The following is a 26,357-nucleotide window of genomic DNA, read 5'->3' as shown; positions in this document are numbered from 1 at the left end:
AAAAAAGTATTTAAATAAAGGACTCGGGCACTGCAACACTAGTTAAAAATGTGCTAGCTGTAGGGGATCTGTATAATGTACATGACTCTTTTTCTGACAAATGCTCTGCTGGTATGGCTGGCAGAAGCCCCTTTTGGGAGTTGACCTAGGGATCTGCCAACAGACCAGATTCCAAAAATGGCTCTGGTGGCAAACATCTTCTGGCTGAAGAGAAAAAAGGGGTGAAGCAGGAATGGGGCAAGAGAGGAAACAAGTGATGCCACATTCAAATATTTTCCAGCCCAGGGACAGAGAGCTACTATGTCAGCACATGTCAGTATGGCCTGGGTGAAGGTGGTCTGAAGCAATTTCCAAAACCCATAGGCTAGGAGGGGTTTGAATGCAGCACACCTTCAGCTGGCCCCTGGTCATCTTGCCAGTGAAGATGGTAACCTAAACCTACCTTTGGGTCCCTAGCCTCAGAAATTTCACTGCAAAGCTTTCATATTAGTCACTTGATTTAGTTTCAACACATTTAGGTTACACATAATTTTGTACAATTTTAGAGAAGCATATTCCACTTCAGCCATTTTAGCACTAAAATGGCCGAAGGGGCCGGCCTATGGTGCAGCTGGTTAGCAGCCAGCAGCAATAAATAATTACTGACCGAAAGGTCATTGGTTCGAAGTCCGCATCAGATTAAGCTCCCAACCATTTAATAGCCTAGCTTGCTGCCCATCTAAGCAGCTTGAAAACAGCTGCAGTGGTGAGTAGAGAATTTAGGTACCACTTAATGCGGGGAGGCTAATTTAATTTAATTTACAACACCATAAAACTGCTGGAGTGTGAAGAGTAACGAGGAAAGAATACAATAAAAAAGGACTAGATGTCACAGTGGATGATGAAGCGGCAGCTCCCCCTATGGCCGGAATCGAGCATACCCTCATGAAGCCGGAAGCTGGAAAATGTTAAAATTGCCTCTAATGTCTGTCTGTATATGTTGTATGTCTAATAATGGCACTGTATGTTTGCCATGTATATGTGCATTGTAATACGCCCCGAGTCCCCTTCAAGGTGAGAAGGGCAAAATATAAATACTGTAAATAAATAAATAAATACTAAATATGATTGTTATATATACCTTCTTTAAACAGTGCACCTCGATGCTATGATACATGCAAACTGCAGAGCATGGGTTATGGCAGACCTATAGCAACACCAGCCATGTGTTTACTCAGAAGCCAGTCCCACTGAGCTCAATGGGAATAAGGATGCAACTCTTATCAGTCCTAATTCATGCAGTCAAATAGGGATCTGCAGTTCCCAAATACCTCAAAACCAACATCTCTAGATGGTCACAACTGATCATACAGTTGCAGCCTAAACCTAGTAAACATAATCAAAATTCCTTGATTGCTGACTCTACATCTGTGGCCTACTATAACATCCACAGCATCTGAAAATCACATTTGTGAAGCTGTGGCGTAATATCACTATTATTTAATATCCTGTTCTGGCAAACAACAGGTCTGTCTAAGCGTTCATTTAATCAAGTATTAAGTATAGGATCTGGCCAGTTGGAGTATTGATGAGCATTTTATCCTGGAATTCACATAAGCATTACTGATATGAAAGCAATACATTGTACATAAGCACCCAAACAGGATTTGGTTTATGTTAAGTCAGTGTTAACTATGCTACATTATACCCCTAATACTAAAGGAGGGGTTGACAAGCCAAACGCAATTTCAAGCTAAATTTAAAATCTCCTTTTCTGATAGCAAAGCAACAACGTTAATCTAATTGAATGCAATCCCTAATCCATATACATTCCTCAAAAAACAAGGTAATACCATTAAAAAAGAGATGGCACAGCTCTGCTAATCGCACAGAAATTGCTCTGAAGACCTTTATTAAAAAAAAACACTCAGTTCTAACTGCTGAGGAAGAATAACTCCTCATTATGATGTTTCAAAATCCTTTATAACTCTTATTTTTCCAGCCCTAAGAACTGCTTGTTTCATTTGCACACAAAAAACATGATGAAGCTTCTGCCTGCCTCTGCTCTTCCTTTGCCCCAGGGTTTCTCCCTCACTCCTTACTCTCCCACTCAAAGTTGAAAATAAATAAGTAAAAGGAACACAAATTATATATTTACAGTGTAATCCTATTGATGTGTATGGATACGCTTATTATCAGGCAAGTGGGTGCAGAACTACAGTCAAACCCCTTCAGTGCATTCCCTGATACACACAAACACTCACACACTCACTCACACACACACACTCACACACACACACACACACATAGATAAGAAAGCCCACATAAGGGCAATCTATAGGCAATATCATGGGGAATGTGTGGATTGGAAAAATTACTTTTGTTGAATACAATTTTGCCCAAATACCATGAGAGTTTTAGCTCAAAAAATTAACTTCCCCTAGCTTTGTATAAGCAGATGTGATAGAATACTAGAAAAATGACAAATATGTGCCCACTGTGTCAGTGTAGTTATTGGAAACACCAAAAAATGTGTCCTCAAACTGCCCCCTCCCTGCAAAAGGCCTTGCTGTTAAGAAATGCATTTTTAACTCAACAAATGGCTTCTTACCCGTACAAAGCTGGCTGGGAACCACCCTTCACTGTCCATGATCCTGCCCCACCACCACTCTTTATTAGTAGCATCCATTACTTCAATGACATCGCCAGCCTTGAAGCCTAGCTCTTGATCATCCATGGTGACATGATCCCAGAGTGCTTCGGCATACACCACTCCACCATCACTGATGAGCTGGAAAAGAGAAAACAAACATTTATAAAAATGTATCTTTGCCAAATCTGGCTATAACCAAATATTCTCTCATCCAACAACTATCTTGGAGAAAGGGAGCTTGATATTGGGGTGACGCACACTCACATTTTTGGAACATCTTGAAACTTGATCTAGAGGTATGAATAAAGAGAAGAACTTGACAGTACGTGAAAAATATTACAGCTTCAGTGTGTCTGCTCCCTGTTCGTGATGCCTGATAATCTGGACACATAGCTGAAAAAATCTGCCTGGATCAGGGCTTCTTAAGCTTTTTCAATTCATAACCCCTTTTCTTCCAAGAAATATGTGATCCCAGGTATATAGGTATATAACATGATTATAAAAATCAAATAGGCTGATTTTCCTTTTTCTGAAGTACAGCTGGAGCATTTTCTGCAGAGTCCAAACTGCATGTTGTTGCTAAAAGTAAAGGTAAAGGTTTCCCCTTGATGTCTAGTCGAGTCTGACTCTGGAGGTTGCTGCTCATCTCCATTTCTAAGCCAAAGAGCTGGTGTTGTCCGTAGACACCTCCTAGGTCATGTGGCTGGCATAACTGCATGGAGTGCTATTATCTTTCCACAGAAGCAGTACCTATTGATCTACTCACATTTGCATGTTTTTTAACTGCTAGGTTGCTAGAAGCTGGGGCTGACAATGGGAGATCACCGCATCAGGGGATTCAAACCGCTGACCTTCTGCATCTTAGCGGTTTAATCCACTGCGCCACCGTGCCCCCGTTGTTGCTAATGTCTAAAAGAGCCACTAGGTGGCAAAATCTTTATTGTTGCCAAAAATTTCATGAAACTAACATTGTGCTAAGGGGACTATTTTGGATTTGGGACACACAGTTTAAGAAGCAGTAGCCTAGATGACCAGATGCCTTTTTGGAAGGAACCTTGCTGAGTTTTCAAGTAGATTAGTGACTACTGCCATATAGTCACTATATGAACCAGGCATTGAAGTCGGCTGGGGAGGCCCTTCTCTCGGTCCCACCACCGTCTCAAATACAATTGGTGGGGACAAGAGAGAGGCCTTCTCGGTGTTGGCGCCCCGGCTCTGGAATGCCCTCCCTGGAGAGATCAGGCTAGCCCCTTTGCTTCAAGCTTTCAGTTCCGCTTAAAAACATGGCTCTTTAAGTAAGCCTTTGATCTTACATAGGTTTTTAAGGATTGGTCCAAGGACTTACAGTGGGCATCACATTGACACTGGGCGATGTCAATTGAAACAACTCGTTTTTATCCACAGCTATGACTGCATTATATGAATTTTAATATTTTACATTATGATTATGTATGTGTGTGGTTGTAATTCTGTGAGTTTTATCATTTCAGATTTATGTATTACCTATATGCGGCACTTTGCTGTATTTTGTTGGCCGCCCCGAGTCCCTTCAAGGAGATGGTGGTGGGGTAGAAATAAAATTCATTTATTTATTTACCTGAAGTTTCATAGGATTCAAAAGTATTGTAGACTGGAACAGGTTATCACAGGAAAGTGTGTGAATATGTTGCTGTGCTCTAATAATCAAACATATGTATCTTCTCCACCATCATTCATTTCAAATGGGCAAGTGCTACAGAAGGACCTAAGGGGCTACATGGTGGTATAATATTTCTAGCTAATGTAATATTTTTTGAACTTTCTTTCTTTCTGTACAAGTCATTTGGGAAAAGTTCACATTCTATAATTACAATACAGAATGAATTAACATGCACTTTGGATTTTAGAGTTCCAGTGAGACAAGATAAAGATTAGAAAAGTTTTTTGGGAGGGGGTTGTTCCTTATTTGGGAATACAACTTTAAACTGTCATACCAAGTTTCCTAAACTCTGGCAAGAGCCCAATCTGGACCTACCATGCCTCATGACTTGCAACTCTGTAAGGAATTGATTCCATTCATCCAGATTATTTTTCTTCTGCATATTTACCTGTGTGTGTGTACACACACCACCACCACCACCATGGGACTTGCCAGCAGTCTTCATTATTGGCTATTCTGGTTAGGGCTACTGGGAGTAGCAGCTCAAAAACAATAGGAGGGCAGCATAGTTCTCACCCACGATACTATCAAATACTTAAAATAATCTCTTTCCCCATCTCCTGCTGTCTGATCAAGTGCCTTCCAAATCACAGTTGAAAAGCAAACAGTATCTCCATTCAAATAACTGTTTCCCATAGCAGACCATTTTCGCAGTGTATGTAGTAACTCTCTATAATTTACTCAGAAGTATATTTAGGAGTTCTTGTGCCAAGTAAATTCACATAGAACTTCAACCCAAGGATGCGATCCTAAGTGTACTTTCTTGGAAGCACCACTGAATGCAACAGGATTTATGTCGAAATAAATATTCCTAGTGTTGTGCTGTTAAACTACTATTACAAAGAATACCACAGAAGGATTTCTGCAGCATAATTAGATGGATGTCTCTGAATAAGCAGGTAAGCCGTATCAGCTTATATGAGAATCATATTAACTTTCAAATGTAGATAAGCTTTCTGCCAAGCGCAAGGCTGAGACACACAATCAGTAAGTCAGTACAGCCCACGGTGCCAGTTGCTCTGCTTTGTTCTCGTGCTTCAGTTAGCAAAGTTAATAGGAATATGTTAAAGAAAACCTTCTTTGCTTTGCAGTCATACCATTATGCAGTAAGCTAATTAACATCTTCGGAAAGAACACAGGCTAAAAAGCTTTATCAAACACTATACCTACACATTTAGAATTTTAAAAATGAAAGACAGCAGATGGACTGAAACTATGAGGCTACACCATATTTTGTGAAATAAAGAACCACCTACCCAAAATACAGTATGCTTTATAAATTGGCAAACATGATTAGATGGTGGTTCTAATGTCAGTAGATGGTCAATCTGCTCTAAGTTTTGGTCAAAACATTAAGCAAGGTTTCCAAGCTTCTTGGACTTATTCCCACAATAGATTCTGCACCTTAATACTTCCTGCAAAGCTCAGACTAAAACCTTGAGTGGATTCACCACCCCACTGACACTGCAGCCACCACTCCTAAGTATCTATCTGATTTCAATTTATGTCAACTTCATGAATAAGGGGCCCCCAAGTCACCCTGTCATAAACAGCACTGTAGACTCAGGGATGTGGCTTTCTAGACTGAGTTTATCCACCTGGAATGAGGGCTGAAGAAGCATCAAACTATGTTCCCCATAGCCAAATGCAGACCAATTAAATCAATGGTTGAGGTCACTGGAGGACCAATCCCCCTTTTCTGGTTCCCCACTCCCATGGACATGGATGGTGACTATTTTAGGGAAAGTGCAACACCTGGGTGTGTGAGGACGAAGCCATATGATAGTTCCATCAGTGGAAATTTCACACTGTAGTTAGTCATGTATCTCAGCCCAAGCTGCTACACTTGACCTGGCTACTATTATCATACCATACCATACCTGAAAGGAATATTGTGGTCATGTCTTTTCCTTGATATTTGGTTTTCTACATGCAGCATTGGGTTTTGATAGATAGATAGATAGATAGATAGATAGATAGATAGATAGATAGATAGAGACAGACAACTATGATAACTATGATAATAATATTTATTACGGCCCATAAATAATAATAATAATAATAATAATAATAATAATAATAATAATAATAATACTTTATTTATACCCCGCCACCATCTCCCCAACGGGGACTCGGGGCGGCTTACATGGGGCCTTGCCCAGGACAATACAATATAACAAAATATAAAAAACAACATATCATAGTACAATTAACCAATACAATAGATAAAAATATGCAGTACAACACAAAATCAAGAAAGCAATATAACAAGGGCGGGCCGCATGAACACTAAGTTAAAAACACGGGGTGAGAAAGGGATCAGAATAAAAACCTCGGGGGACAGGGACCATCAGGAGACAGCTATGAAGTAAGTAGATAATAGAGTATAGAAATGAATGAACTCCCAATGAGTGATGTGGCGAACACCCACGTTTGCCACACTGTTGAAGTAAGGACCAGATCTTAGAAATTGACAGACAGTAATCTAGTTCTTCTCTCTATTCTTCTGCAGGCTGCCACTCATTGTCAGTTGATATGAGAAGTGAAGAAATCATATCCATACTAGGCTTTCAATTTTCTAGGAATACACCTACAGTCCAAATGCCACACATACCTTTCAAGCTACACATTCACTGTGCCAGCCAGGTGCTCCAAGTGTTCATTGGCATTTGGACACATCAGCAGCTGTTGTTGGCTATTTACAGTGATCTCCTGTTGTAACTTGTTTGCTTCCTTAAGAACTGAAACCCTATGGAGTTTTCTCTAAGTATTTTGTGTTTACTTCTTGAAAGTCTATAGGGGTGGGGTGGAGGGAGATAAATAGATCTGTTGCCAGATATTATTGTGAGTTGGAACAGAACAAATACGGCCAAGAGGAAGGGAAAAAAAACCCACAGACACTCCATTAAAATAATTACATTGAAAGGAAGCAATTTATTTCTCTGCATAGCTACGCAAGTTGCCAAGCTATACATCTCTGTTCATATTCTCATAATCACTCAACTCCCATTTGTCTCAAATGGTTCATCTACACATAATCGTTACATTGGTATGCTGCAGCAAAAGCTCTGGGCAATGTTTAAAAAGCAAAAAGATGTAAATAGTTTGTAGGTGCACCTCTTTCTGCAGCTTCTGAATTGTGGATTAGGGCTGTTTTAGAAAACATTCATCCAGTGAAATCTTTTATATCTTTCGTTCTGTTTAAACATCTCCATAATAACTCAACAGCAATAATGCTGAACATACTTTATTGCAAAGAGCTGAGAAACCATCCTTTTTTTCTACCGGCTGCATAAAATGCTAAGCATAAAGCTGTTCTTTGGAAAGGGTACGCAGTATATCAGAAGGCTTTCTCACAAATGAGTTTGTAGGTCAGTCACCCGCAACCCGTAAATTCGATGCCGGGGAGGAGCACTACTCAGAAGGCAAAGCTGCTATCATAGCAAAGCAACAGCAGCCATTTTCAATCTTTTCAGACAGGAAAAAGAACATGAGACTTCCACCACCTGTGGGATTGCATCTCCCAATATTCCTCAGCTACAACTTCTGAAACTGTACTCCAAAAACATCTGGAGGGTCTCCTGATTCTCACCCTTAAGAAGTAATTTTCAGTTAGTTGCCTTTTGTGCCTTTTTGAACACAACAGTTGCAGCTGCATAAATAGGGGTATAGCATCTAGATCCAGGGAAGTCATGCTACCCCTCCATTCTGCCTTGGTCAGACCACACCTGGAATACTGTGTCCAATTCTGGGCACTGCAATTGAAGGGAGATGTTGACAAGCTGGAAAGCGTCCAGAAGAGGGCAACTAAAATGATCAAGGGTCTGGAGAACAAGCCCTATGAGGAGCGGCTTAAAGAACTGGGCATGTTTAGCCTGCAGAAGAGAAGGCTGAGAGGAGACGTGATAGCCATGTACAAATATGTGAGGGGAAGTCATAGGGAGGAGGAAGCAAGCTTGTTTTCTGCTGCCCTGCAGACTAGGACGCAGAACAATGGCTTCAAACTACAGGAAAGAAGATCCCACCTGAACATCAGGAAGAACTTCCTCACTGTGAGAGCTGTTCGGCAGTGGAACTCTCTTCCCCGGACTGTGGTGGAGGCTCCTTCTTTGGAGGCTTTTAAGCAGAGGCTGGATGGCCATCTGTCGGGGGTGTTTTGAATGTGATTTCCTGTTTCTTGGCAGGAGGTTGGACTGGATGGCCCATGAGGTCTCTTCCAACTCTACTATTCTATGATTATATGATCTGGAACCACTAGGTTAAGGGGTTTTTTAAACACAAGAAAGAAGCCTTTGAATCCAGCCTCATAGTGTGCAGGGATGCTTTGAAGAGTTCTTTTTTTGGAGTGCAATCTAGACTCCTCCAGCTACTATGGTGATAGAAAAGGAACTCTCCCAAGCTCTGGTCTAGACGCACTCTAAGGCATATGCAAGGAGGAATTGTTATTTCTTCTCCATCCTCCTGTATTGGATGCCTTAAGTCCTGCTATAAGTAGAACACTTGTCAATGTCTCAAACTGTTAATTCATCATTTCCTTCAGAATGTGCAGCTTTTTTAAATTAAGAAAAATCTGTCTTCATGTCACTCGTTTTAACCTTCAGTTATGGCCAACTCTCAGTAGGGATTCAGATATTATTCACTTAGCATGTCAAGGCCACGTTTAAAGGCTGAGCTGTTTTGAAGAACTGCTGAGCCAACCAAGTTACAGAATGGAATCAGGTCAATACAGCAAGCATCCCAAAAGCAGATGGCATACCAAACATTGCTGCAAGGTTATAGCACGTTTACAGACAAGCGTGGCAGCTCAACTGTTTTTAGGCGAAAGAGGTAGCTTGAAAGCGACAACTGAAGAAGGAATTCTGAATCAAATGTCAACAAAGGATGAAACATCAAGTTGACTTGTCACACTTGACACAGTGGTGTTCAGTGCCTCCAGTTCTTAATTGACAAGAAGAGAAGGAAGATCATTGTATTTTCTATTAACACGTAACTTGAATGCACTGCTAACAACTTCATGCTAGCAACCAAGCCCGCCTGACCATCTGCACCAGAATAGCATTTCCTCCCAATGGCTGCTTCCCATATTTCTAATAATGTACTTGTGCTGGTACAGCTGTACCAGAACCTTCTATTTTACTTTCTTGCTGCAAATGTTTGCAGCCATAGAACAGGCCACGTGCCAATCACCATTAAGTTTGGTTCCACCCCCTGTTCAGGGCTCTGGGAGGGAAGGAGCCATTTTTAAGTTAGTCTCTCTTGGGAAGCTCAGCTGTAGGACATACACCAGCTCGTCCCGTAAAAGGCTTCCTATTTCAAGACCACCAGGGTTCAAGACCACCAGGGTTCAAGACCACCGGGGATAAAGAGCACCAGGGTTAAAGTATACCAGGGATATTGACCGTCCCAGGATACAGAACAACAGCACAGAAACATCTGAAAGCCTCAGCTGGTAGGTCCACTCAACAACCAGACGCACTTGGGAGTTGGCAGTGGGTCCCAGACCAGCTAGGCCCAGATAATAGATAGCCTGGGAGGGGTTATAAGAGGGTTTTCACCGTTATTCAAAGCCTATCGCCTGTCCTGTGGGACAAGACTCCTTGAAGATTTATTATTTGTTCGTCAATAAAGACTTTGTTATTTCTTTAAAGACTTCAAGGCCACCTTTTCAGGAAAATTTCTCAACGACCCTTCTTTAGGCCCCTGGCTTCCCGCTGGGCGTAAAGCGTATGTTCTATATAACAGTCAGTCAGTCACAGGCCCAGCGCGTGACAGAACAGTACTACTGTTTCAAAAACAGGGAGGAGGCAGAGCCTTCTCCTACATCGTTGTAGAACCTATTGAATAGTTGTTAGAGAAAAAAACTAATGAATTATAACACAGCTAATTAACATTAGGTTCTGAGGAGGAATGTATCCAGGCACAGGATCAACACTGTGAACAGTATCCAATGACTAGGACCAGCTGAGTCTTTACTTTCATACTGTGGCTGAAGTTTAGTCCAAAAGATTTTGATAGGTTATATCTTTCAAATGCCCTCTAATCCAATTATAGCTGTTTTGCGTTTACAAGACAAAAGATGTTTTTATGTACATCAGCTTTTGGCAGGAAGGGTGAAGTCATTCGAATTTTGCCACTAAATGCTTCTTAAAATCTGATTTTAATGGATACTTCATGTAATTAATTTCATTATGCTTCCAAATTAAATTAATTAATCTTTTATAAGCTACACTTATGAAAGTGAAAATTGGATCCCCATTGTTTGCACAGAGTATTCCTTGCCACTGAAGACAAAGGGCCAAAGCCACACCAGAATCCCCAATTACGTCTTAAGAGGATCCTTGGATAGGAATGCTTGTATTTAAGGTAATCCCACAAACAATGTATTACATAATGGTATTGTTTTTAGCTTGAAAGTACTATCCTAATTTAGTATTATCAATTTCTCATACTATGGCATGTACTGAGATACAGTAATGCTTCAACTGACTGACATTCCAACAATTTCTTTCCAAGACATTTTCAAAAGACTTGGATAGTTGGATGCTTAAGCCTTAAAACACTGAGAACTTAAACCAATCTAAAGCCTTAAATCAGCTTAAGCAGTTTAAGCCCATCTAAAAGCCATGAAGTGCCCTAAGCAGCTTCAAGCAACCTTTAGCCTTAAAGTGGCTTCAGTAGCTTAATGTGTTTCTCTCCTAGTCTACTCTTCACTCCTGCCAATTCTTGCCTCTTCATTCAGGTTTGGGAATTAAACTGTGGGCCAATGGAGATCATTGAGGGTACTGGTGACAATACTCAAGCTTTGGCAGGTTGATATTTTCTGAAATCCCATTTCTGAGGCTCCAGAGAAGAGGGGGACAGAGGACCTAGCTCCATCCGCTGGCCACGCAGCCAACAGCTGCTAGAACACTGTGCCTGCTCCCCGTTTTCTTTCAGCACAAGCTCCATTTCAAACACCATCTGTTTCCAACATAGCAGCAAAAGTCTTTGGTTATTTTGGGAACAACATTATTTGAAAGAAACTCTTTGCTTCCTTTTTCTTCTCTCTGTAAAAAATAAATCCACACTTATGGCCACTATGAGTTTGAGAGATAGTCTGGGGAACATACAGTGATGCTGGAGTAAATCCAGAAATGAAGACCTGCATCTTGACAGCTCCATAGCCATGCCCAGAAAGGGGCCAAAAACTTTAATCTACCATAACAATGACAGCCAGCAGGATGGAGTGGTGAAAGCACTGGACTACGACTCTCCCACCCCTTTGGTACATAATGTTGACTGCCAGTCTGGTGTAAGGGTTTGAGAATTGGTCAATGGTTCTGGAGATGGATGTCCCAATCCCAATTCCTACTCAGATATTAAATCCACTGGGTCAATATAGGCTGGAAACTACTATAGTAATATCCCACAGCAATATAGTAGGAATATATATTCTCCCATTTGCCCTCCTCTAAGGATTGTGCCAAAACTTATAGTGTGATGAGGGATACTTGAGAAGAAGGTAGAAGAGAAGACAATGACACTAGCCCCTTCTATATTGATCATTTAATACAGCTTCAAACTAGTTTTGAAGAAAATTGGGTTTATTTATTTATTTACAACATTACTACCCCACCTTTCTCACCCGAGGGGACTCAAGGCGGCTTACAAAACTGGCAAAATTCAGTACCGATAATAAAAACCACAGCAATAAAATAAAACATAAAACATGCAGCTGATAAGATAGGAAATTCTGGAAATAATTTGCGGCCTGGATGGGGATAACACAAACCACAGAGCACTGGTGCACATTAAGAGCTTTCTTTCACACACTTTTGTGGGTGTTTGTTGTCTGGCCACCACAGTTTTAAGCTAGGAAGCTAGCTCCCAACTGCATTAAGTATTTGCATGACTTGAGTCATTGATCCTACTAAGCAAAATGTCCATGGCTTTGACTCTGTAAACCATGGCTCCACTATCACACTGGATGATCCCTCACATATTCTGTCTGTCTCTCTGTCCTTTTCACAAACACACACATACATTTACTTATCTAAAGTGCAGACTAAGGGCCTTTCCAGACAAGCCCTATATCCCAGGATCTGATCCCAGGTTTTCTGTTAATCCCAGATTATCTAGCAGGGGGCTCATATAATCCAGTTTAAAGCAGAAAACCTGGGATCAGAACCTGGGATATAGGGCCTGTCTGGAAAGGCATTAAGTCGTCCCTTTAAATGACTATATATCAGTGGTTCCCAATCTTTTTTGACCAGGGACCACATGACCAGGGACTACTTGACTAGGGTCCACTCTCCAACATTAGTACCAAAAGGGTTACAAATCAGTTTTTGGTCAACTTTAGATTCTGTTTGGTTATTTGGGGTGCTGATTCAGAAAACTGCATTGAATAGACCGCATCTGCTCTAGTTTCTGATACAGAACATATGCCATCCAGTAGTCGCCACCTGCTCGCCCACAAAAAACCATATTTAATAATCTAGAGCTAATCTGGTCTATCCAAGGCAATGTTCTGAATCAGCACCCCAAATAACCCCAGGAACAAGCCTAAAATGAAGACACCAAGATTTTTTTCACGGTTTGGCTATGATATTATCTGTAGTAGTAACGGTGAGGCCACAGACTATATTTTAGTTCTTGTGGACCAGTGGTGGTCCATGGACCATGGGTTGGGAACTACTGCAATATGTACATATACAGACAGACAGATAGAAAGATAGTAAGTTAAAGGTTTCCCCTGACGTTAAGTCCAGTCATGTCTGACTGGGGGTTGGTGCTCATCTCCACTTCTAAACCGAAGAGCCGCCGTTGTCCATAGAAACCTCCAAGGTCATGTGGCCGGCATGACTGCATGGAGCGCCGTTACCTTCCCACCGGAGTGGTACCTATTGATCTACTTACATTGGCATGTTTTCAAACTGTTAGGTTGGCAGAAGATGGAGCAATAGCGGGCGCTCACTCCACTCCCGGGATTTGAACCTGGGACCTTTCGGTCTGCAAGTTCAGCAGCTCAGTGCTTTAACACACTTCGCCAGCGGGGCTCCTTAGATAGATAGATAGATAGATAGATAGATAGATAGATAGAATTTAACATTACATTTTCGGATCAATACCAAAAGTCTGCTTCACTGCCATGTCTATGTGCTATCTTAAATAAACAACAAGGCAGAAAACATGGTACTTGAAATTACATTTTGGCATATTTATCTATGTAGATACCCACTTTTCCCTCCAATGACGAACAGGACAATTTGCGACAAATAATACACAAACTCTGTCTGTCTTTCAGCCTCTCTCTCCCTATCCATCACATCCACCCACAGAACCCAGGATCTTAAGTCTCCCAGAGAGAGTCTCCCTCCTGCAAACCCAAGGCAATTGGCAGTTGAACTGTCAGCGTTCTGTCTAGCAGTTGGAGCCCAGTGTTCCTTCTGCGGGAAGGAGGGAGGGGGAGCTGCTCCTTCTCAGCCTTCTCTTCTCCTTGTCATGGCGATCTATTTCCCAGTGGGCCCAGGACTCCTGGCCAGTAGCAGAGGACAGAAAATGACTCCATTCTGTCTATACGAAGCCTGCAGCTGATAAACTGGAGTCAACCAGACACCAAGTTGTCAGCCCATCTTTTCTGTGTGATGCTTTCACTACCTTGTGCCAACTTTCCATCAACACTGGATCCTAAAGTTTCACAAGAACCATGGAGCCTTTGAGAGAGGAGCTTTACTTCGGGATAACTTCTGCCAATCATCCCTGACAGCTTCCTATGGCATTCATTCAGCTCTCTCCTCCTCCTCCACCACCCTCAGATTTTCTTCTCCCCTAGAGCCAAACTAGACATGACTCTGGTTACGCCCTTTGGCCTTGTATACATTTTCAAAAAATAAAGAAAAAAGGACTGAATTGGGGTCATAATCCTAATCAAAGGCTTTAACTCTTTGGTCTGTTATGGTCTCAATATGAAAGGGAGGCTATATCTAGGATTCTTAATGGGACCCTAACCCTAACCCTTCCATTGAAACCAAAAAATATCAACATATTTTAGTTTAACTGCTTGCCAGCAACTAATTCTTAAGTGACCGTTTCTATGCAGTTTAGGACTTTTCTGGGGAGATTTTTGATTTATTGGATATCATAATTTTTAACTGTTTTATGGTATTTCGATGTTTTTATCTGGTTTTATGTATATGATGCACTGTATTTTATTTGTTTCTGTATTTGTTTGTATATGTGGCATTGAACATTGTCATATTATAAACCGCTCTGAGTGCCCTTCAGGGTGAGAGAGTGGGATATATATAAATATAGTTAATAAATAAATATTAAGGTAATACGGTTATATGTGCACTATATATTAGATATCATAAGGTAACAAGATCTGTCGAAGCAGGCGAGAGACTGACATGTGGAGAGTAAGCGAGGGTTCAATTTGTCAAGGTTAAGATCAGTAGTTTGCCAGGTTTAGACATCTGAGAATGGAGTTTGAGCGTTTGAATGGTTAGGAGAAGTGTAGTCAAGGTGAGAATTAGCTAAGGGATGTGTGAAGAGAGAGAAAAGATTTTGCTGTGTTAAATAAGGAATCTATAATGCTATATTCAATTTCTGTTTAACAAATCATTATTTCTGTATTATACACTTTTGACTATGGGAACACTACATATTAGAAAGTTGAGTAAAGACACAAAGCCTGTGGTAGCAACAGTTAATAAAAAGTGGCTGTGTCTTTTTTTCATGTCGAGAGTGACTTGAGAAACTGAAAGTCACTTCTAGTGAGAGAGAATTGGCCGTCCGCAAGGACATTGTCCAGGGGACGCCCAGATGTTTTGATGTTTTTACCATCCTTGTGGGAGGCTTCTCCCATGTTCCCGCATGGAGCTGGAGCTGATAGAGGGAGCTCATCCATGCTTTTCCTGGGTTGGATTCGTACTGGCAACTTTCAGGTCAGCAACCCAACCTTCAAGTCATCAGTCTTGCCGGCACAAGGGTTTAACCCACTGTGCCAACGGAGGCTCCGGCTGTGTGTGGTGAGGAAGATAAATAAAATCTTGCTCAGGAACCATGAGAGCATAAAGGAGGTGCCCACAGTTGGTGTCCACAATGTTGGGATGGGAAAAAGTCCTCACACTGATGGCAGAGGTGGGGATAAGAATAACCTCCATATTTGATGGCAGCGATTGGAATAAATGAAATACTCAACAGCTGGTGACAGCAGAAGGATAAGAAGAACCTTCATACATTCTACTTGGCAGAAAGGGGGAAACTCATACAGAAGTTGGGAAACCATTAGAAAATGGCCCCTGAAGGTAGGAACTCCCATTGGCCAGGCTAGACCCCTTGGGGGGCTGAGATCCCCCTCTTATTTAAAAGGATCATTGTGTGTTAGTGAGAAAGAATAACATCATTATAATAAACTATTAGATATTGTTCTCGAGAACTTGGTGATGGAATTTCAATTCTGTTATTATTCTAAAATAAACAAAAGAGTGCAAGTGTTCTTATATGCTTTGTATACAAAGTTTTCAGACAAACGTCAGATAATTTCAAGAATAAATGGAGGGTAGCATGGGGAAATAGGAAATGTGGGCTCCTTGTTGCTTTTTGAATCTATTATAATGTTATCCAAGGTCATGAAGATCCAGCTTTTGTTGTTTTGTTCTGTCAAACTGCATCTGTGCAGAAAATCCTGAGTACTTGGGGACACTGGAAAAAATTTAAAAGGTCAGGACAATAGGCCAAAAGACTTTACATGATTAAAAACAATCAATTCCATCATTTAAAGTTTATTCAGGATTGAACAAGCTCATGAGCACAGCACAAATATGTATGTTTATCATTCTGTACGTTATCTCGCAATGCCATAAATTCTTTTGCTCAAAATAACAGCAAATTCAAAGAATTGCTGATAGCACCATTTGTTCATTTCAAAACAAGCTTCCCAAGCATCCAGCATGGTGCCTTGGGCAGGGGAATAAATCAAGAAAACAGAAGATAAGAATCAGAGCCCCTTTTATATAGTATTCAGCCTGGGAGCATGAGCTAAAATCGGCAAATAGTTGCCTTAGCAATCTTTCACAAGTTACAAAAGTAGATTGAGGATGGGCTATTGTTTATTATGGAAAACGTGGGTGTATAGCCTATTTTTGTTTCATTTGGATACTAATATATAAGAAGTGCTAACATAAAGCAACTAATATATAGCTATTTGTTTATTTTTAATATATTTCTATCTTTTCCTGTATCATAAAGTCTCAAGAAGGCATATAGTATAACAATGTAAAGCAATTCAATATTAAAACTATAAAATAATTTAAAAGCATATTAAACAGATTAAAATTGAAGAAAAGCCTGAAACCATGTGCATGTATACTTCAAAGAAAAAACAAGACCTCAAATACGTCAATGAACGTTGATGATAATCAGATTTCCAACAAGAGGAAATTCCATGAACAAGGCACCATATAGGGCTTCTACCTTGAGCCCAAATGAATTATTACTCCCACTGGTGGGACACAAACAGATTTCAGTTCTTGGGCAGATATGTATAGGGTTAGATGCTGCTGTCATCATCAGCACCTTGAATTCTACTCGGAACCAAATTGACAGTCAGAACAGTCCATTTTGCTGCATTATGTACCATTTTGCTGTTGTACATTGTACTACCATAGCTGGAGTTTCTAAGTCACCTTCAATAGCAGTCCCACATACAGCACATTGCAGTAGTCTAACCGGGGAGTTACCACAGCATAGACTACTGTAGCAAAGTTATCTCTGTCCAATAAAAGGCACTAGTTCAAGCCCAAGCCACAATTCCACGTGGATTGAGATGGATCTAGGAATATTCCCAGGCTGGATGCTTACTTCTTTTCCAACCCCATCAAGGAGGTTGTTTACCCAGTTCCCAGATTAGAGAAACATCAATCCATAGAGCCTCTGTCTTACTGGGATTCAGCTTTAGTTTACTAGCCTTTAGCCCAGTGGTTCTCAACCTATGGGCCCCCAGATGTTTTGGCCTTCAACTCCCAGAAATCCTAACAGCTGGTAAACTGGCTGGGATTTCCGGGAGTTGTAGGCCAAAACACCTGGGGACGCACAGGTTGAGAACCACTGCTAGTCAGTCCATTGTAGCATCCAGGCACTGGGTGCAAGGTTTGTATAACTTCAGATGACTCTGACCTCAAAAAGTAAAGCTGGGTGAGAATTATATTGAAGTTTATTTTCCTAATTCCCAGAATTTAAAAAAATGTGAGATTTAAAAAATTCAAAGGTGTCAGAAACAAAAATTTCATCCATCCAGGCCTAGGATTTTGAGTGTTTAATTTTTTTTAAATCTTGTTTTTCCAATCCCTGTTCACTCATCTATGCAACTGCCAAATCAGTGCTGCAATCCATAACCGTTACACCAATTGTCTCTAATATGTCCATTATTGAGGGCACATGTACTATACCCATCTTCTAGATTGTGGGTTGGTAAACACATCAAGAAAAATGTCCAAATACGACTTTCTTAAAGTATTACTTGCATGATGGGTCAATAGAAGTTCAACACGGCTCAGGGACCACAAATCTGATCCCGCTCTCATTCCACATGACTCATGAGAAGTTCAAGCAGGTTGAAAGATTATCTTTCCAGTATTTGAGAAGAAGGATGAAATATATAGAAACACCATCTAATAGATCTATAACTGGTTGGAAAATAATGCTCAAAAGTTCTCATCAATGGCTGTACTTCAAATTACAAGGTGGTCTCAAGTGAAATGCCAGTAGTTTCTGTCCTGGAGTTAACATTCTTCAGTGTTTGTGTCAATAATTTAAATGATGAGATAGAGGGAATACATATCAAATTTGTGGATGATACAAAACTCAGAAGGGCAACCAACACAATAAAAGATAGGAACAAAATTCAAAGGGACCTTGATAAAGTAAACATTAGGTTGATATCAATAAAATGAATTTCAAGAGAGAGAAATACTAAAGTCTACGTTTAGGCAGTGAAAAAAACCAAATGCACAAGTATAGCATAGGAGATTCTTGACTCAGCAGTATTCCATGCAAAAAGGACATTATTGATCATAAACTGAATATAAGCCAGACGTGTGATGCTGCAACAAAGAAGGGAAAGACCATCTTAACCTGCATTAATAAAACCATAGTTTCAAAGTCAGAAGAAGCAATCACTGCAGTATATTCTGCATTGGGCAGTTCTCATCATAGATACTAAGTTTAGTTCCAGGTGGCTCGTTTTAGGAAGGATATAGACAAGCTGGGTCAGAGGACAAGGAGGATAAGAAGTAGTATAGGGAACAAAACATATGAAGGAGTGAACTGGGCATGTTCAGTTTGGTGAAGAGAAAAGATGGGGTGACATGACTCTTTAAATATTTCAAGGGTTGCCACAAAGAGATGGTTGCAGGCATGTTCTTTCTCTGCTGCTCCAGAGAGTAGGACCAGGTCTAATAGTGTCAAATTATAGAAGGGTTGGTTTCAGTTGAACACAAGAAGCAACATCTTGACAGTGAAAGTAGTTCCAGAATGGAAACAATTGCTCAGAGATGTGGTGAGATCCCCTTCTCTGGATGTCTTCAAAAAGAGGCTGGAGAGCCAACAACTAGGGATGCTTTAGCTGGAAATTCTGCACTGAGCGGAGTTGGATTCAATGGCTCATGATGACTCTTCCAACTCTGTGAACCTCTGAGTCTATGAATTCCGATGGATCTGGTTGAACATTTATATAGCCCAGTACTGTATTACGGGAGCTTATAAGAAACTCACAAAACACCAGAGCTTAGAAAAGGGACTTTTTTGAACCATCATGGACAACACAAGACCAGTGCCCATGATGGCTGTGAGGTTCTGAGAGTTGTAGTTCAAAAAATTAACTTTTCTAACTCTCAAGATTTCACACACATTTGCTTCTGGTACCCTAATCCCCCTCCCCAACTAAGACTGAATAGCATACTGCCACTAAATTGTCTAATCCCAGTTTAAAGCCAGAAGCTGAATTGTGCAAGGCCATCTGAGGAAACAAGTCCCTGTTTTAGCAGGAAAAAATGAAGCACCACTTGTCTGCTCTTTCTTCCCCCAAGGTGAGAATTAAATATAATTAGCAGTAATTGTGTACTGAGAGACAAAACCAATGCGTCTTCTCTTCCCAGCCTTTTTCTTTTCTTTTTCCTCACTCTCTCTTTACAGCCACCTCCTCCGCAACCCCTAGAATGTCAAGGAGTCCTGAAGCTTTATTATTCCCTTTTCAAGTGTAGTGAAGTTAAAGCTTGACTGCACTTTGAATGACTCGCCTCTTAAGGAGACATAATGGTGTAAAAGGAAAGAATGCCAACACTGGGATATCTCAGTTAAGAAAACCTCTGAAAAAAGCCCCATTTTGCAAAGTCCTCCTTATATGCCTGCCTGGCTCCTCCTCCCTCGGTGTAGCTGGAATTTAGTTAAAACACTAGCATGGATTATGGTGAAGGAAGGATAGAGAAACCCAGACTTTATAGGTCAGGTTGAAGCAGCACATGTGCAGTAAACAATAGGATAAAGCAGGCAGGGGCAAACATTTAGGAATTGTGGGAGTTGAAGTTCAAAACATCTGTAGGGCCCAACTTTGCCCATACCTGGGATAAAGGCATGAGCACGGAAGGAATAGGATTGTACTGTAACCAATATTATGGCAACTGTGTATACCTGTCTACAGCAAGCAAGCGAAACAGTAGTTCTTCCTTAATCCTGTACTGACCATGCATGAACAGCAAGAGAGGGAAAGCGGGAAAGCAGAGTAGCTCAACTCGTTTTGAAAAAAGCATACATTTATAGGGCAAAATATAAGAAAAGTGGAGGCCAAGGAAAGGAGGAGGGACATTGCCCAGGAACACATATGTTGAGAAATCCTTATCCAAAATCTTAAAATTCTAAGGATTCCAAAATCTGAAATTGTCCACATTGGTGACTAAAAAAAACGACATCTTTGTTCTCTGATGGTTCAGTGTAGGCAAACATATTTTATGCACAAATCTATTAAAATATTGTGTATAGGAAACTTCAAGATATGTGTATAGTATAAGATGTACATGAAATATATTGTACACATGAAATTATTCCAAGATCCATAAAACACTGAAATATGGAACACTTGTGGTCCCAGGCATTTCAGACAAAGGACTTTCAGCCTGTACTTTTTTAATTGTGTTTACAGATCCAGGTGGCACTGCATAGCTGAAGATGATAAACCGCAGTAATGTGCAAAACTTGTGAAATATTACTTTTTGGACTACAACTTCCCGAATCCCCATCCAGCACAACCATGTCATTAAGCTAGATTCCTGAACACATCTGGTTGTTAGGGATTGCAACCTCTTCCTTCCATAACAAAAAGTTATGTTAATTAAAATATTTTCACCTGGGGATTTGTTTTTCTGGGGATTTGTTGAATTGAACATCATCTACAGTCTGGAACCATGATACCACTGTTATAATTCTACCCAGTGGAATCCTAGGATCTATAATTTGATGGGGGAGTTATAGTTCCCTGCTATGGAGAACTCTAGTGCTATCTAGCTAAAGCTAGGAAAGAATTCAAAGTCTTTCACCAAACTACAAATCCCAGGAATCAGTAGGATAGAGTCACAGTAGTTACAGAATACATGTGTCAAACTCAAGGCGCATGGGCCGAATCTGTCTTGCCATGTCATATTTTGTGACCCTCCATTTGCTGGACGACAACCACTGCATTCTTCCTCATTAGACATCATGACTAGAGCTGATGGGAATTGTGATATGGTAACATATGGAAGGCTGCAATTTGTTCTCTTTAGTTAGCAGATTGGGGTATGAATTTAGATGAATTTAGATACAAGACTTGTGTCCTTGAACCTTTCCTCAACCCCAGAGCCACAAGTGCTGTTGGGTTGAAATTCCCATCATCCCCAGTCATGGTGGATAAGCAAAGGAGATGGGAGTTGTAGTTCAATAACATCTGGGGACCCAAATTAGATAAAAACTAAAGAGCACTGATCACTATGTAAAAAAATTATAATTGGCCCTCTGTATTCACGGATTTGTACATTGGTCAGAGCCGGCCCTAGGTATTTTTCAAGTGTAGGCGAACAGAATTTTGGCGCCCCCCCCAAACCAATCACTGAAAAATAAAAGCGTTGGATAAGCGAAAATGTTGGATAATAAGGAAGTATAAAGGAAAAGCCTATAAAACATCAAATTACATTATGATTTTAAAAATTAAGCACCAAAACATCATGTTTTACAACAAATCAATAGAAAAAGCAGTTCAATACATGGTAATGTTATGTAGGAATTACTATATTTGCAAATTTAGCACTAAACATTGAACAGGGATATAGGGCAGTGTGGACTTAGATAACCCAGATAGCCCTCAGTATTAAAAAAAACTCTAAAATCAGGACAATAAATAAAGAACAACACTCTGAAAACAGAAGAAATCCAGACAGTAAACAATCAGGGACAGCTAACTCCTCCCAAAAAAAGATTCTCCCAGGCAAGAAGAAGCCAGGCCTTGAAGCCACAGGGCCATTAAATGCTAATCAAGGTGATTAATTACAACATTCACACCTGCTTCAAAGAAAAGTTCTTTCTCCCACCCTGGACCTTCTACAGATATATAAACCCCACATACCTAGCTTCCAAGTTCCTACAGACCTCGCAATCTCTGAAGGCCCCAAAGGTGGGCTTGCGTGGTGCGAAGGTGGGTCTGCGCCGGCCCTGCGTGGCCGCCGGAAGGCCCGAAAGAGAAGGAGGTGGAGAGTGGTGCCCCCGGGACGATGGCGCCACAGGCAAATGCCTATTTCGCCTTATGGTTGGACCGCCTCTGACATTGGTTCAACACCCCTTTGAATGCAAACATAAGGTTAACGTGGCCCTTGATGAAAATGAGTTTGACACTCCTTTTACAGAGGAATCAAACTTCTATAATGGTACAGTGTAGATATACCCTTGGAGTGGTAAAATCCAGGATTAAAATATAATTGCAAGATTGGAACAAATCTGCTCATGAGCCTTAGTTTTGTCTCCTATGTTTGCAACTTCAGTACTGCCATTCAGGAGAATCTGCCTAGCAGGCAGTGGGAGAATAGGATAGCTATGCCTTGGAGGGACCTTATACTCCTGCCCAAACTCATCGGACTCTTCACAAGTAGATCTTCCACCTAGCACTGGCAGCTGTCATCCTTGATCTCACTTACCCTCCAGGATCTCCTCCTCCAACAACTGCAGAATTCTTTTACTTGCAAATATTCTTCATTTTTGAAAGTTAGCAGAATCCATTGCAACCTGATAAGCTATAGGGTAATTCCTACTTGGTAAGCACAGAAGCCTAACTCCTAAACTAGCTGTAGCTTTGGAGCAACAGGAAGTTGAGAAGATGAGGATATCCATACCATAAACAGAGAGTCAGCTCAAGACATTTTGCTGCTTGAGGGAAAGTATAAGATAGTCTTCCCTCCCCAGTATTTTACCAATGTACTGGACTGACACTTGAATCTTATTTCAGTAGAGGGAATAGGAAAGTATTCACCAGCACACCTGAGGAGGAAGGCTGAGTTTTTGGAGGTGTCATAACATCTGCATGGCGTGTACACTGCTCTACCCTCCAGCAATGAGACACAGCTGGCAAGTTCATGGAAACAATCAGGAGGCTGTTACTTGTCCTCAGCTGCATCTGCTGCCCGATATAAAGGCCTCACTCTGTTTAATGGTAGGAATGGCCTTGGATGCCACTCACTGCAAATCTTTTTCTAGAGAGGAAATTCACAGAGAACAACCACGAATCCTAAAAGAGTGTTTGAACTCAGTTAATAAGGGAGAATACAATGAAGCTTCATTGAGACAAGATCGAAATACTGTTGGCTGTAGATTCTGGGAGAAAGTATATGGCCTGTTTTGAAAGGGACTGCATTCCCTCCAAAGAACTAGCTACACAACACAGGTTACACCTAAAACTAGGCCTTTTCTTAAATACTCAGGCAGGGTTGACAACTAGAAGTGCATAGGTTTTCATGGACTCCACTTCTTCAGTTGCATCTGAAAAGTATGGTTAGGAGTCCATGAGATTTATGCTGACATTAATTGGTCTTCATAATGCCAAAAGATCCCTTTTCTGAATAAAATGTGTTTTTATTGGGGAAAACTAATACAATGTTTTGTGTTGTTGAAGGCTTTCATGGCCGGAATCACAGGGTTGTTGTGTGGCCATGTTTTTCAGGCTGTATGGCCATTGGAGGAAATACTTCTGGAACATGGCCATACGGCCCAAAAAACACACAACAACCCTAATACAATATTAACAAGAATCCTGTTTGTAAAAAAATAATAGGGATTTTATTGGGAGAGGGTGGTTGTTTTGGCGATGTTGATAGCTATCTAATTCTTGAAGCAAACAACATCTCATGGAAACTTCCATTTATGTAGAGCTTGGAAAAGTTGGTATATTTTAAAATAAAATGTACAGATTCTCCTTTGTCAGCACGGCTGTTCGTGATTCTGGCTTAGAGGATTTTGAGACGATTGTCCAAAAAAACCCAAAAAAACCCCAATCACCGTTCCAGGTCTTACATTTCAGTCAGCAATAATTTTGCAATGATGATTAGAAATGCAAAGAAAATACTCTGTTTTCTCAATGCCATATTGCAGAATATTATATTGAATAACCTTGCCAGAAAGGTAATAAGGAAAGGAAAACTATTTCAAGTTACTTCTAGGTATTCATTCTTTGGTTTATTTGTGTATTTATTCATTTACTTACTTTTTTATTCCTTGGCCATGTCTTCTCATAAAGTGGCCTACACAAACAACCGTACAGTATAACATCACATTTTGACAGAAGAAACCATATAAAATAGCAACATAAATGGATTCAAACAGCAACACACCATTATAATCAAGTACTAAAACTTAAATACAATTTCAGACCAACAGTACTGTAAATCCTTAAGGGCCCATTTAAAAATCTGTACATCTACAAATCCTTTGGGAGCGATAACTACAACATGAGGTCAATATCAAGAACACCCAGTCTCTGATACCAACCTATCCCATTGATCTTATTAATAGGACCAGCCCATGATCCAATTAGTAGGGGCTCATCCTGTAATGTTGAGAGGAAGAGAGCTCCCACCCACCCCCAAACACGTGTGCTTGGATTATAAAATGACAGTACTTGCTACAGGATTTTATGGATCCTTGAAGAAGTGATCTCATGGGCTGGATACATTTGTATGGCATGAGAATCACATTTTGGCCCCAAATTGTTTAAGTCTTTAAAAGTCACCATGAGCACCTAGAAATGCACCAAAAGCCAGTGTGACTGGCACACACTATATATTTTCTGACTAACTGATCGCCGCTGGCATATAGGTGAAACTCTATAAAAGTCCAAAATTGTCTTTAAAGATAGTCTACACAGAATGAAAGGAAAAAATCTAATCTGGATACCAGTACATGAATAACAGAGGCTATATGTCAGCCTACCAGCCTTGTATCATCCTAAACAGGATATAACCTCTATTAGCCACCTCTGTTGTCTGAAACTCCACAGATAGTATAAGGTCCAAGAGAAACCAAATGGTGAAAACTTGTTCCTTAAATAGAAGGCAAATTCAACCAAGACGGTTTGTAACCCTCCATCTCAGACCAAATTGTTTTCCTACCCTTACTTCTCCTTCCGACTTTTGATGGGCCTTGGACATAACTTGTCACAGCAAGGAAAACAAGAAATGTGTTAGATCATTGTACAGTCAGTTATGAGAAAGTGAGTGCCTAAAAAGTTGAGTTTGGAAGATGTACATGCCCAATGCCAGGATCTAAAACACAAGAAGTTAATAAGTGGTTTCCCACTATCCCTTTCCAGCAATGTGGGGCATTACGAGAACTGAAACGACAATATCTGGAAGGCCTCAAATTGCCTTCCTAAGTATCAAAAATGCAACAAAGACAGTGAAGTGTACCTGGAAACTCTATGTGTACTGCTTAGGAGGCCAACAAAAGGGGCGAAGGAAGCAGGATATACATGCAAGAACAAGCTCTGACCATGAGATGGATCTTGACTTGGTTATGCTTGAAGAAGAGTCACTGAAATCAGTTAAACTAGTTAAACTAGTCCTAACTTTTTTCATTGATTTCAGTGGCTATACTCCAAGAATGACAATACAATATGATGAATTTTATCATCTCTCTATTCAAGTTTATCTCAGACTTCATTTTTCATGCAAAATTTTCAAGTACTAGTAATTGTCAATGGAGCATCAATGGATTGAGGATTTATTTCATTATGCATGCTAAACTTTGAACCATTTGTTTTAATATGTAGGGATCTTATATGTTCTTTCAAACTGGTGTTATATGTTTCTATTGATGTTGTGTGTTGTATTTTAATCTGTTGCTATTCCCTACCTTGATCCATGTGGAGACCAGAAAGAAATAAAGATGATGACGATGATTTAATTTACGATGGCTATTGAAGAATAGCCATCATAAAAAGATTGTTTCTACAAGATGCCCCCCTTTAAAATTGATAAGTATCAGTGTTAGAAACCTGCAATATTTTCTGAATAAATGCTTGTAGATTCATGTCGACAAAATAGCTTCAACATTGATTCTGCATAGGTCATACAAAGCATTTGAGATACCAAGGGCTCACTGTACTCTTGGAGCAACTAGAACTGGGTTGGACTGAAGACATTCACTCCAGTCAGAAATAAAAAATAATTTTAATTAGTAATTCCGAAACTTTGGTCCTCCAAGTGTTTTGGACTTCCAGAAATCTCAGCCAGCTTACCAGCTGTTAGGAATTGTGGGAGCTGAGATCCAAAACACCCGGAGGACCAAAGGTTGGGAACCACTAATTTGAATACTATTCCCATTTTCAACACACTGGTACTTCTTAAATCTAGATATTATGAAAAGCAGTTGTTTGTTTCTTTATTGACATTATTGATTCCTGCAGCAATACCGCTTTTATTTAAATTTAAAATGTATACAGCATTCTTTGAAATACATTGCTCAAGGCAGTAA

The 26,357-nt window shown here is 40.4% G+C and overlaps 1 protein-coding gene across 1 annotated transcript in view; it reads right to left on the bottom strand.

The window, feature by feature from the left end:
- arhgef4 (Rho guanine nucleotide exchange factor 4) overlaps nucleotides 1–26,357 on the bottom strand; it is a 222,047-nt gene that overhangs the window by 14,209 nt on the left and 181,481 nt on the right. The window contains 1 exon segment of the mRNA XM_008106485.3: nucleotides 2,591–2,770. Coding sequence (XP_008104692.2) covers nucleotides 2,591–2,770 — 180 coding nt within the window.

This window comes from Anolis carolinensis, chromosome 3, assembly GCF_035594765.1.
Source record: "Anolis carolinensis isolate JA03-04 chromosome 3, rAnoCar3.1.pri, whole genome shotgun sequence".
NCBI classification, from domain to species: domain Eukaryota; kingdom Metazoa; phylum Chordata; class Lepidosauria; order Squamata; family Dactyloidae; genus Anolis; species Anolis carolinensis.
The sequence above is the reverse complement of the archived record's forward strand: the minus strand, read 5'-3'. Positions and strand labels throughout refer to the sequence as shown.